This window comes from Carassius auratus, unplaced genomic scaffold (genome assembly GCF_003368295.1).
Source record: "Carassius auratus strain Wakin unplaced genomic scaffold, ASM336829v1 scaf_tig00027652, whole genome shotgun sequence".
Taxonomy (NCBI): domain Eukaryota; kingdom Metazoa; phylum Chordata; class Actinopteri; order Cypriniformes; family Cyprinidae; genus Carassius; species Carassius auratus.
The window spans coordinates 1,837-15,678 of record NW_020525612.1 but is presented as its reverse complement, the minus strand read 5'-3'; the positions used below and the strand labels follow the sequence as shown (position 1 = coordinate 15,678).

The window sequence follows — 13,842 nt, the reverse complement described above, 5'->3', positions numbered from 1 at the left end:
ATAAAACTTAACCACTGATTACTAGTTAGTAGTTTTGTTTTCACAACAAAACACACAGCTTCTTCACATGGCAGTGGCAACAGCGAGAATAAAAGCTTCGCCTTCTTTCTTTATGTGAAAATTTGGGCGGTGTTATGCAAATCTTCCCACATCATGGCGTAGACATGTGGGGCGTGTTAAAATTACAATTTGGTGGCTGTGATTTAAAATTTAATTATCATAATCCTAATTCAAGTGTTGAAGGCTTTTGAAAGTCTTACAATAATCAGTGTCAATAATACTGTAAAGTGAACCCTCCCTGTTTAAATGCTTGAAAATGATTAACAGTCGAAAGCATTAGAAATTTAGAAAAGTAAAAAAAAAGTAATCAGATCTAATCAATTACCTTATTTTAATGAAGTAATTGAAATAATGACACTACTTCTTACATTTTAAATTCAGTAGTAATCTGTAACCTATCACCTTTCCAAAGTAACCTTCCCAACACTAAAGATCAGCAGGTAAATGCTCATTCTTGTTAAAGGGGGGGGGGTGCTCGTTTTCACTCAATATCCTGTTAATCTTGAGTACCTATAGAGTAGTACTGCATCCTTCATAACTCATAACTCGGCTGGAGGCGTGACGTGTGGGCGGAGCTAAAGAATCACGAGCGCGAGTAGGCTTTTGCGTTGAGAGCGTGTGGAAGCTGTGACACAGATCCAGAGGCTGAAATTTAACAAGAGCAGCATCAGCAACAAGATCTCTATGTGGTATGTACTGAAACTGTATATATTTGCTTAGCGGTTTTGGAAAATGACTAAGTTCCACTTTATGTCGTCTTTTTTTTTTTTTTTTTAAGCTGTACATGTGGAAAGTGCAGTTTGATGACAACATCGCATGTTGTTTACTTGATGTGCTTACACGCCGATAGCTAAGTTAACAACACAGAGATAGTTGAAGCAGTTTTAATCACCACATGCGGTTACAACACACGATTGTGACCCTTTTTCGTTGGGACTGCATTATCCTTAAGAAATAAACGATGTGCAAATCCGGTGTCAAACTGGGCCTTGTTTGTAAAACAAGCATCTTCGAAATGCAGGGGAACAAACACAAACACTTGCACAACTCCGTTGATGCTCTGTAAAAATAAACTCAATCCTCTGGTCCCTTAATGCTGTTTTTTTTTTTTTTGGTAATCTGTGCAGGTTTGTCTTGACCTGGCAACCAAAGACACACTTCTTTTGTGACATTTCGCGATGCTCTCGCGCTGATCAGTGAAGTCTGTTGTGCTCTCAGTGCTCTGCTATACGGGAGCGCGCGCTCTTCTGGGAGAAGTGCCTTAGGACCCATATAAGGAAATTACGCTCCATCTAACGTCACACAGACCCATACTCGAAAAAACTTTCCGAAACTTGTGACAAACCGGAAGGAGTATTTTTGGAACAGAAATACTCCTTCAAACGTACAACTTAATTTTTGAAACTTTGTCCATGTTTAGCATGGGAATCCAACTCTTTAACAGTGTAAAAAACTCAGTATGCATGAAATAGCATTTCACCCCCCCTTTAAGAAATTGTGGATATCATTTTTTTTTTTTATATTTCAATGAAACTCATGAATTTAATTAGAATTTTGAATTGAGGTGGCAAACAGAAAGCAGAGTTTGAAATCAAATTTGAATGTAAATAAGCAGATTTAAAATGAATTTTAAATAAATCATTAACATTCATCTAAAGTAGAATAGTACAATTTGTACATTTGTACGTTGTATGTTTGTATGCCTTATATAATGCTAGGTAAAGAACGATGGATGAACCCACCTTCCCGTATATGCCAACTCTTCTCCAAGCTCATGTGGAGTAGGCATAACCTCATCCTCGCCTACAGGCCCTCCCCCACCTGCTGTCCCATTCATCTGACCCAGCTCATTGAGGGAAAACACAGACTTCCTTCTCATAGAAACAAAGATGAATGTTAAGATTTATGGGCAGAACAAAGCATGAGCACAAGAAGAATAAGCTTTACCTTGTGTCTGCTGAGGGAGTTTTTTTGGGGGGTTCAATGCGAATTTTGGGGTCCCATTCTCCAGGTGGAAGCACAATCACCTCATCCAGAAACTCATCAATGCCAGCAATCAGATCCTCTCTGTCTCTGGCTTTATATGCTACATCACTGAAGAGCTGTGGATAAAATCAATACATTTTTTGGTCGAAGTTTATCTTCTTTGCCTAGTTTATTTGGAAGAATCAAATATTAATTGCATATCAAACAAAACATTCAAACTTACATCATCCACCATGAGAGTGGCAATGGCCCGTCCAATCTCATTGTAAGATTTGGCTTTGCCAAGAGGCCCAAGTAGCACAAACAAGAATCTGTCCAAGTAGAAAAAATACATTCAGGACTTACTTTTAGTACGTTCAACATTTTCATCATCTTTCTGCAGGCATATTGTTTTGAATGTGCTAAACTGTTACCTGGTGGGAACTGGGACTTCTGTCAGACCCCCGAGAGTGGTGGCCTGAGACAGCCGAACGAAGGCAACAAAGGGTTTATCTAAGAAGTCCACTTCTCCCACTAGAACATTTGATGCTTCTGCATCTCTGGGGATTTTTTTCATGAACTTGTTCTTCATCTGGAATCAAAGTGAACAAAGAAAAACATAATCAATTATAGTACCCTTGTGTTTTTTAACTCTTCTGTTCCATCACCGGACACTTAAGTTGTCCTTTAACCTTTCGCTTCCATTACAGAACCCTTTGCTGTGTCCCAATTCACCTCTGTCTATCCTCATCTATTATGACAAGAACTCTCTTCATATATGTTTGCATAATGATGCATTTAAAAGTTAACAACCAAACGTATAAAAGTTCACAATGTTGCTGCAGATGAAATATAATGCACATAACATTTAAATATTTAAAATCAGGTTAGACATTGGTTATTTATCACTCAAACCCCTTTCTCTGCCTGTCCGTCGGTTACGCTTATTCGCCATGTTTGTATTTTAAACACTTTTTATGCGTGTTTGTAGTTGTAATCTAATCTTATTCCAACGCACAATGTGCTGAAGGCAGTATTGTCAGCGTGTGCATCGATCTGAGCTTCAAATTTTCTCAAGTAGTAGACCATCCGGGAATCTTTGGCATACTCTTTTCAACATACTATGATTCGGGACATATTAATTCTATTTTCAAATACTATTTAGGACAGATAATATGCTACTGGGACTCAGCACTTGTGTTGCCGTTTAACCCTTCTGTTTCAGTGTAGAGCCCTTATGCTGTCATTTAACCCATTGTTCTATCACAGGACTCTTAAATCTTCTGTTCTATCACAGGTCATTTATAATGTAATTTAATCCTTCTGTTCCATCACAATATTCTTATTTTGTCATTTCACCCTTCAGTTCCATCACTGGACACTTATGTTACCTTTAACCCTACTATTCCATCACAGAACCCTCATGTCATCATGTATGCCTTCTGTACAATCATAGAATGCTTCTACTATCATTTAACCCTTAACTGTGTGCTGCTGTTTATTAATTAAAGTTTCTATTAAAATATAATGTAATATTATATTTTATAGATTATGTTCTGTAATTGTGCTTTTTATATGTGCCAACCATCTAAAACTGCACATTTTAATACACAGGTTGATTTACTGCTATTTACACTCTGTGAAACTTGTGGAAACTCACACACATTTACTTGTACTACTTTAAGCTCTAAAACATTTGCAGCCTTTATCACTTCGAAGACAGAACAATTCAATCTGAAGCCCTTGAATAAGATGCACTCTGGATTTAGATTAATCTCTCTGCTTTCCTCCTGTCTCTCTCTCTCTCTGGTAAATCTTAAAGCAAGTCCCCCGGTGTTACAATGTAGAATGATGTTGTCTCATCTTCATGTTGTATGTCAGGCATGCATAAGAATAGAGTTCAGAAAGGCTGGTTTATCTGGTAGTCAAAGCTCAATGTGTTCCTACTTTGGCCAATTCCAAAAAAAAAAAAAAAAATCATGATAACAGTTTGGAGTTCCTCAAAGCAATGCTTTATATTTTGCTATCTTTATAAACAGCTTGAAATAGTTTTGGAAGCACACCTTTTCAGGGTGTGAAATTATGTTTCCTATTTCTATAATAAGGCTTGGTTTTAAATTTGGAAAGTCTTGATGTAAATGTCCAGTTATTATTTAAAAGATTTACATTATCAGTCAAATGTTTTGTATGCATGTGTGTTTGAAGAAAGCCACTTATGCTTACCAAGGCTACATTAATTTAGTCAAAAATACAGTACTAATGTCCAATAATACGAATGTGGAACTCAATAATGGCAAATGGTGCCATTGGTGTGTGTACACTCATAGAAAACAATGTGTATGAACTTTTAAAACGTAGCATAACACTGCGCTTCTCGTCAGGTGTGTGACAGCCTTTAGGGTCAAAATCATGTTGTTTTAGTCTTGCTGAAATATCTGTGTACAAAAGCAGAACAGTTATATGACAGATGGCTATAGGGTCATTCCTTGTCAAATCAACCAAATTTCAGAAATGTCCCCATCTCAGGCATTTAAATATCTTTACTACTTTTTAAATTACAGACATGCAAACTTTGGAGTAAAAACTTGAAAAGTGCTGTTTCCCCAATTTGATTGGTCACCATTGGCACATAATGTAACAAAGATTGCTAAAGTCAACAGATTTTACCAACAGACCTACCAATCTCTGAGTAAAAATTACATTAGGGTCCTGCCATCTTTCTGAAGTCATTTCCCCCCTTGTAATCTGGCTCTGAATCGCAGGTGTAAATTTCCATTTTGACCCCCCTTTTACATGTCAATCTTTCTTCAGAAAAAAATATTAGCAAAATCAAAAATTTGAGCTGGGGACCTCTGGTTGAGTTGACACGGAATGACTCTATAGTCTAGAACATTGTGCACCCATGGACGAAACTGAGACAGTGACACCATTTTCCAGAGGGATCAGGCCGCAGCTCGCGGGTATCCCTCTGCATGTGAGAGCCCAGCACGAGGACCACACAGTCAGATGGCCCGTTTCCCCAATGGCAGATCAATACTGACCCAGACACCAGGCCACGGCAAAGCATAGCTCATCAGATCAGCAGACCCACACAAAATCACAGTGACCTATTCATAAGAACATGCTAGCAAATATGCTGTAATTTACTTTTTAGTACAAGCACAGCTTAGACAGAATCAACATTACCGTATGTCAAATACAGCAATACACTTGACATGAATTGTAAAATGTCTATTCTATATAAAGGAATGGCGGGAATTTCTCATTTTGGTGATTTGTTCAAGTGTTTCTGTAAAATAGCTTCTAAGCAAATACAAAAGATCCTTTCAGCTGCTGTTGTGAGCTACAGTATACAAAGGCTTTTGTGCCTTGCCAAATTGTGGCTTCTTTCTATGAATAGATGCAAACAGACTGTAAAAGCATGTGACTCACCTGGTCGGTGCTTGGTGTTTCTGCAATGTCATTCATACTCCTGCTTTGAGCGTGGCCTGCAGACACACATGCACAAATATACACTAGAATGTCATTTCAAATATTTCCTCAAAATTATTCATTAAGTCTTAGTTCACCAGCTAGCTATTGGACAACTAATCTGACACCACTCACTAATTACAAACTCTTGCTGGGCAGCATTAATGAAAAAGCTTTATATAAAATGCTATTTAAAACAGGAAATGTTGATCAATCACGTTATCTTAAGCAGAATGAGCTCCTCAACTTGTTTCAACCAAACTAGCAGATAACTGATACTTTCTAGAGGAGTAGAATAATAAAAAATGGAGACAAGGATCAAAGATGAGACTCACGTAGTCGGCCATAGCTGGCTGCTTGTTTGCTTCGCAGATCTTCTGTTGAGCGGATAAAATCTGCTCCAGCAGCAGGGGATCGGCCTGGGCTCCGAGCTTTGAGATACAAGCAACATTGCAACTTTTTAAATGAACTATTAAGCAGACAATATGGTTTTCTATATAAGTTCATTAGCATATAAGTTGATGTTAATGAACTGTGAAAAAAGGAAAGGAATGAAATAACCCACTGAAATAAGTGAAATGGGATTGGGACTGTTCACCAGAAAAGTCTATTATCTACTCACCCTTATGTCACCTGAAGCCCATATCAGTTTATTCAGCATAAAATTCAGCAGGTTGAATTTTTAGCAAAGGCTGTGTCAGTCTTTTATAAACAACAAAATTATCCTTTCCTAAATTCTGATACCCATTTTGTGTGGAAAAGAGCACCCTGAATGTTCTGCTGGCTCTGCAGAACATTATGAGTGAGCAGGTAATGATCATTTTCGGATGAAATGTCATTTTAAGAAAAACAAGCAATTAGGCTGCATTAAACCTGAAGATGCACAGAAACATCTGCAAATTGACAACAGAATGCTTAGTTATTGTTCATGTATTCCTTCATTTTTCAACCTCTTGTGCACAATATGTGTAGGGATGGATGGAGAGACAGGAACCAGTTTTAAAGATTGAACACTCACTGCCTCCAGAGCCAGACTTGCCCAGATCGGCAAAGGAGCGATGGATGGGCTTCTTTGTCTGGTGTCTGTGCTTTCTCAACAGGACAAAGCTGATTTTGTCTCTCAGCTCGGGACCGATTAACCCTTCTTCTATCTGACGGTCGATGATGTCATCTACAGGAAACAAAAGTTCAAGTGGTTTGCTTTGAAAAGTACACTGGTATGAGTGCAAAACATTCAAATGCATAAAAAAAAAACATGAAAAAGAAACATTTCAGTATGCAAGACGATGTGCGCTACAAAGGTTGAGATTGTTTAGAAAGCATCCCCTGTTAGAGGACAAGCACCCACAATGAAGAGGCTGGTTGCTCACCGACTATCTGTGGGAGTGAATAGCCCTCCAGGTCCAGCAGCACGGTGCCTGTCTGTAGGCATGTCCGCAGTTCAAACAGGCTGTGCAGGGAGAGCGTGGAGACGTGGGGTTTGCTCCATCTCTCCCCACCTTCCTCAACCTTTTCCTCAAACTTCACCCACCTGCAGATACGCAGTCACACACACAAAGCTGAAGTCAAGCAGAGAAAAAAGGAACTGCGAGCTTCTGATGTTGATGTTGTTCAGGTCCAAATGCTGTTTATATTAAGATGAAATGTGAAGTTTCTGTCTCACTACAGCACTACAGCAGATTTTTAGGATAAAGTGCCAGAAATATGCAACATTTTTAACCTTCATTTAGTTTATTTTTTATCTAATATTTATATTTTAGCCTTATTTCATTTAAAAGAAATGTTTATAACAGTTAAAGTTTTTATTTTATTTAACAATACTAGCCCTGCATGGTAGCTTTATGGCTACAGAGCTCAGCAATTGCCACAGAGACACAGGATCAACGGTTCACTAACAATCTCTGATGCATATTAAACTGAGGCAGGAGTACTTTAATATTTTATTTCCAATAGGTGATGCCTTTGTGTGTATGTTTTTCTACCTAGCTGATTCTTTCCACTCCAGCTCGTCACCCTCGTGTTGCAGCGTGTCCATCTCTGTGAAGAGAGTGGGTGTGGGCATGGTTTCCTCATCATCCCCCAAAATGTAGCGCAGTCGCTCTGCTGCTGGGGACACTGTGAGATGAACAGGAAGAGAAGTGATTGAAAACTTGCCTGTTTGGATTACGCTCAGTCAGATGGCAGAATGAGATGGCCTTCATAAATAAAAAGTGCAGTGCAGCACCACACGCGGCGAAAGTATGTGCCCAAAAGTTGAGAAGAAACAACAAGGACACCCACTAGGTTTATTTGATCCGGTGTTGTGAAGGCTGAATGCGCCTGGAGGAACAACTGGCGCGGCGTAAGCCATTGTTCATTAATTTTCAGTGTGAGGACTAAAGCTGTGAGCTGTTACTGAAGCTGCACTGTGCTTGTTTTTCTGGGCTTGTTTGAGGTGATGCCAGGGAGTGTGTGGCAACGTCTGGGTCGTTCTGTTCTTTATTTGTTTTCATTTCTATGCTCAGCATTTCTCAGCTCTAACACCTGTTAGGTACACCTTCATTTCCAACTACAGTTTGATCATCTTTGCCTCCATCCACACACATGCTTCCAGAAGATTAAAAGATATACCTCAAGAAGACACGTGTGAGAGAAGGGTCCTTAAACCTCCCGTCCATTATACTGTATGTGAAGAGAAGCCTGTTCAATTCAACTTTGAGAACACCGCTGACAAAGGAACTGACAGCTTCATTAAAAGGGCAAGAGGCAAACATGCAAAATTTGCTGCTGTCATGGAAACTCCAATTAACATAATTCAGCAGTATGAAATGTTAACACGTGATTAGTTAAGAAGCTGTCGACTAAATTAAAGATAAATGCCAAACTGTTACAAAGTACATTAATGCATAAACCCAGCATTGATTTCAGTAATGAAAGATTTATTTTGAAATATTTACTGAAACAAATGGTGATGTCTATTGAAGCTGCAGTGCATGAATAAAAATTATTTTTTAGTGAAGTAAATAAATACTACAGCAAAACAATTTAATTTCTACATTAAATAATTTAGTTCAGGAAAGAATAAAGTGTTTACAAAGATTCTCTAAGTAAATACCAAAGTTATGATGCCATTGTTCCCATCATGCTGGGTCATGAATAATTAATAAGCTTAAATTTTTCAATGTTTTTGAGTTGTATTTACAGTGTTTTATGATTTAGTTACTTGACATCGGGAGTTCAATTTCTACTCAAAATATTGTGTACCAAGTTTTGAGGTCTCTGTGTTCATTCGGGTAATAACTATGTTGAGTAGACTTATTACATTAAAAAGAATAACATGCCGTTGCTTATTTACATGTTTGTAAGTGAACCACATACTTTAATAGCATGCTTTTTTTCAGTGCCACATTGTTTGAGAAAAGTTGACAAACTGTGATTGTATTGCAGAGGAAACCTGAGTAGAACTAACTCATCAAACCCAAACCAACCATGCTAAGTTGACTTATTTCCTTTGCTAATTTTACAAAACACAGTTAAGTAGCAGTGACTTAATTCCATACTTATTTTATTAAAAAAATATGTGCACTTACTTAAAAAAAGAAAGAAAATCTATATAAACATTCTAAAAACTCAAATTAAAATCCAAACTGAAAATATACAAATAAAAGCTAATTGAAAATATACACAACTGTTATAATACTATATCAATATAACACCTGCTAGCATCTAAAAACACAGCCACAGCCATTAAATTCATGTTTGAGGTATGACTGTATATCATAAAAGAGCTAATTTTCCTCATAAAATCAAAAACATCCTCTCTAAAAACCCATTGGAAAATCCTTAGAAAATCCAAGGCTATTTTTTTTTTTCTTCTGGGTTTTAGGATTACTGATCAGCTCTATTCTGAATGTAACTTATACATCAGAACTCATAAATAATCCAGTGTAGCATGGTATGTTGTTTTGACCTAAAATATGGCCCATTTTACAGGCTAATACAGCATAAAAGTAACAAATGAAATTGTATTGTCTTATTTCTCTATTCTGTGCTGAATGCAACTTTTAGTTGTTTATTCTCATGCGTTTAGAGATGCATAGCCATAACTGTTTTTCATGGTCTTCTATTCTGCAGTGACGGCTCTGCCCTCGGCTCACCAAGAGATTGAGAGTGAGTGAGCGGGGTATATCCGATAAACTCGGCACAACTCCATCTCTCACACACAAACAAAGAAATATATGGCGGTATTGCTCCCTGTAGTCCCCTTGAATTTGCATTCTAACTTTCAGATACATTTCTTTGAGTCTGTTGCCTCACTGGGTATTTGAATTTAACCGTTTCCAATCTCTTGCACCTATATGCAGTTTTATACCTATTTTTTGTTTTTTGGATCACAAGTCTGTTGGATCACCATATTGGCAATAAAGAAGTATGTGGAAAGTTCTGTATTGGCAAAGGTTTAAGTTTGCATCCTGCTCACTCATATGTATAATCAAATTATGTAATACAGGAAACACTCACAAACCACTTATTTGAATGACTTTAACTCTGTTTCAGAGCTGATTAAGGACTCACTGGTTCTATTGATGTCTGGTGGCAGATTGTGCTCTGGTTGATCCAAGCCTTCCGCCTCCAGATCGTAGCGGTCTCTGTCATCACAGTCGTAGTGTTCGTGTCTGTGATGGTCATGTCGAAGTCTTCGTTCTGGGTCTGCATCATGACTCAACACGGACGTACGTCTCCTCCTGCGTTTGCGCCGGTAACCGCGGGGCACTGGCACACCAATGTAGATAGACTGATGGTCTGTGAAAGGCAGAACACTTTCTGATAAGAAGATTAATGACATGTTGTTCAATGTCTTGGATGTCATTGATTTTGGAAGGTAATTTCATGCTCCACAGAAAATGTTCTGCTCACTCAAGTAAATGGGACCAAGTGACCAAATTGGCATGATCTGGTTCAACTATTGATACAGTGTCCTTCAATACTGACATTGTAGGATCAATAGATTGCCTTTATTCATTTGCAATAAAATCTTCAAGCTTCCAGTTCTGTCAAAGTACAAACACTTACTAAAGGAGAATATCTAGCCGTAAGCAAACCATATGCCGTCTATTCCAGTTAACTCACAAATGATAATTAATCTAATTGTTATAGCTAAGCAATTGTTGAAAAAAACAAATATGAGCACACAAATATTGCTGTTTTCAATATTAATAATAAGACGACATGTTTTTTTAAACACCAAATCAGCATATTAGAATAATTTCCGAAGGATCATGTGACACTGAAGACTTGGAGTAATGGCGGATGAAATTCAGTTTTGTCTTCACAGGAACAAATTACTAAAATAAATGTTTTAATATATTACAATAGAAAGCATGCATTTCAAATTTCTAATAATATTTTTTAATATTACAAAAAAATGTACAGACCTTTTGAGTATTATTGTATTGTATTTTCCACCTCGGCGAACAGTTACTTTTGTCATTTCGAATATAATTATCCCTCACGTTATTGTACAGTATGTTTTATGAGATGTGAAGAGGAGGACGATAAAACTGTCTGGTTAATTGTGAAAGTAAGAGGACAAATATTTTTAGCTGCTGGTGCAGTAATAACCTCACCAATTTGGACATAATGTACTTTGTGCAGTGTCTGCTTTTCTATTTCTTTGAGAAGGCAAAATTGCTGGATGTATGCGACACTTTATTTCTTCAATTGTGTCTCTAAAATCATGAATAGATAATGGAAAGAAAAGTAAGTGGGTAAAAAGAGGGGTATATCAGAGTTAAATGGCTTCTTGGAGAAAAAAAAAAAATATATATATAAAATATACACACACACACACATTAGGGCAGAATTTAGTCCATCTGGAATTGATTGGATCGTTGTCTTTTTCTATTGCTGTAATTTCATGTTAGTGTCATGACGGTCATTTTAAAGCAAATGTATGTTTTTTTTTCACTTGGAAATATTGGTTTCAAATCATTATGATAGTCCACTGACTTCTAATATTGCATATGGCCCAATTAGCCCAACATACACATGTAACTATCGTCATGCTGATTGCCTGATTAATCACTCAGCTCTTGTATTTTTGTTTGTGTGTGTGGTTTCATGCCTAAGGCTACTCACCCTCCTCTTCCTCATAACGGTAACGACTGTTGCCCATGCCTCGTTCATGGTCCATCCTGAGATGATACAAAAAACATGATCTAATACTGGTGAGAAAGAATGCAAACCAAGTGCGTATTTCTGTAACCTATCGCAAATATTTCAGATCATCACTTTTTCTTGTTATGAGTTTTGATCATGCATAACAGAAGGTCAGGGGCATGACGGGCAGCATTGGCACACACTGGGCATTGAGCTGCTTGCTGAATCGCTGCCAATAACAGATCAATAGTGAAATAATTAACAGAGCAAATGACCGATGGAAAGATACATAATTACACGACCAGGAGGAAAACTCAAGGCCAGTCTTTTCCCTTCACTGTAAAGCCACTAGAATCATTTCACAGGTTATGATTTTCATATACACTTATTTTGTTGAGCACAAATTAAACGTATACATTTTATGCACTGAATTACTCTGATTGAATTACAATTATGAAGTGGAATTACCACCTCAGGATTTTACAAATATTATGGATACAATTCAGTAAATGTGCAGCAGAGTTTTTGTGAACCCTACACAGTGTAAATTGTTTAATTTCGTAATTACTGTGCAATTTTTAAATAAAACCGATTACCCTTCCGAAGCATTTGAAAGTGACACTTTTATTCAGAAAGGATCCATTCAACTGATCAAAAGTGACAGTAAATACATTTATAACGTTACATAAGATTTATTTAAAATAAGTGCTGTTCTTCTGAACTTTATATTCATACAAAATCATTACATTAATTTCAACACTGACATTAAATCTGTTAGAAAATCAAGTGAGGAAGCGTAAACTTGTAGATCACAATAAGAAGCATGGTGCTGCATTTGATTAGCTCTGTTGGGTTCCAAATGGGATAATTAGCTGTCACACTGGTGTCCTTCACACCCCATGGCCAGCAGAGCAAGAGAGAGAGAACAATGGTGAAAGAGGGGAAAAGAGAAACGCTGTTGGCCATTCTCACAGGCTCAAATCAATGGGTCCCCATTTGTACTCAACCCACTTACAGCACTGGCCCAGTGTCTTCCTGGCTCTCTTTCTCTCATGTTACGCCTTTTGCCAAAATATAGACCCACACTGACAAAAGTTAATTGGACATTTTCCTTCACACTCTCTCAGTTGCTCATTAGTTTAGGAGCAACACTCGGATTTATAGTAATGTCAGCGTTAATTCACCATGAACATTTTACTTTTCATTGGATGAAGCTATTAAAATAAACATTTTACTAAACCTTGCAGTGATTAAAATGCATGCAATAGGTCCTGCTCACAGAACCCCTTAAATAGGAAGCAAGGAACATGAATATATTCATCATGTTAAAATCCGATTCAGTAATAATGAGTGTTTTGTCTTATCAAATTATCTCATGCATCAAAATGAGTACAGATAAATGCCATCGCTCATTTTTAAATCATTTCACTTCTACTTCTAACTTTTATTCTACACAAACTCCAGTTCAAACATTTGAGCTTGGTAAGAATTTTTAATAGTTTTTCTTTATGGCTGCATTTATTTAATCAAAAATGTTGTCATTTACATAAACTATTTAAAATAAGTACTTTCGATTTTAACTCATTTTTAAAAATGCTATTTATTTCCTGCAAAGCTGAATTTTCAGTTAAATTAAATTAAGTTAAATTAAATTCAAGTTTATTTTTATATCGCTTTTTACGAAATCATTACAAATCATTTTTACATTACAGAAAAATTAAGTTTCTACTATATTTAGTAGTAAATACTTAATATGCTGAATTTTCAGCAAGCATTACTCAGTCTTCAGTGTCACATATCATTTTAATATGCTGATTTGGTGCTAAAAAAAAAAACAACTCTTATTATCAAGGTTTAAAAACTGAAATGGAATACAAATCTTTTGTAACATTGTACACAGTAATCCATATCTGTAAAATGACATTTGAGCAATAACATTTTACCTGAAAAACACAAGGTTATGATGACTAAAAGTGCAAACAATGATTTACACAGGCAGCAGAGACACACAAAAAACCCAAATGCAGATAAAAACATGCATACGTTATAGGTCACATAACCCTATGTTTCATGCTGCTCAATGGATCGTCCCATTTTCCATAAAAAAAGAGCTATTACACTGAGAAAGTTTGCTTTCATATATAAAACTACATGATTGGTAAAAGTCATACCTGATCTCAGTAGCAGTGCACGGATGGAGAGGAGAAA

General features: G+C 36.9%; 1 protein-coding gene across 1 annotated transcript in view; it reads right to left on the bottom strand.

Annotated features, from left to right (window-relative positions):
• Positions 1 to 13,842, bottom strand: part of LOC113079333 (electrogenic sodium bicarbonate cotransporter 4-like) — a 26,533-nt gene extending 12,691 nt beyond the window's left edge. Inside the window, exons 1-12 of the mRNA XM_026251584.1 lie at positions 13,806 to 13,842; positions 11,614 to 11,669; positions 10,051 to 10,278; positions 7,479 to 7,611; positions 6,867 to 7,027; positions 6,515 to 6,667; positions 5,832 to 5,927; positions 5,458 to 5,513; positions 2,460 to 2,617; positions 2,270 to 2,357; positions 2,008 to 2,162; positions 1,803 to 1,931 (exon numbers count right to left, since the gene is read on the bottom strand). Of these exons, the coding sequence (XP_026107369.1) occupies positions 1,803 to 1,931; positions 2,008 to 2,162; positions 2,270 to 2,357; positions 2,460 to 2,617; positions 5,458 to 5,513; positions 5,832 to 5,927; positions 6,515 to 6,667; positions 6,867 to 7,027; positions 7,479 to 7,611; positions 10,051 to 10,278; positions 11,614 to 11,668 (1,412 nt within the window). The 5' untranslated portion in view covers position 11,669; positions 13,806 to 13,842. The remainder of the gene's footprint in view (positions 1 to 1,802; positions 1,932 to 2,007; positions 2,163 to 2,269; positions 2,358 to 2,459; positions 2,618 to 5,457; positions 5,514 to 5,831; positions 5,928 to 6,514; positions 6,668 to 6,866; positions 7,028 to 7,478; positions 7,612 to 10,050; positions 10,279 to 11,613; positions 11,670 to 13,805) is intronic.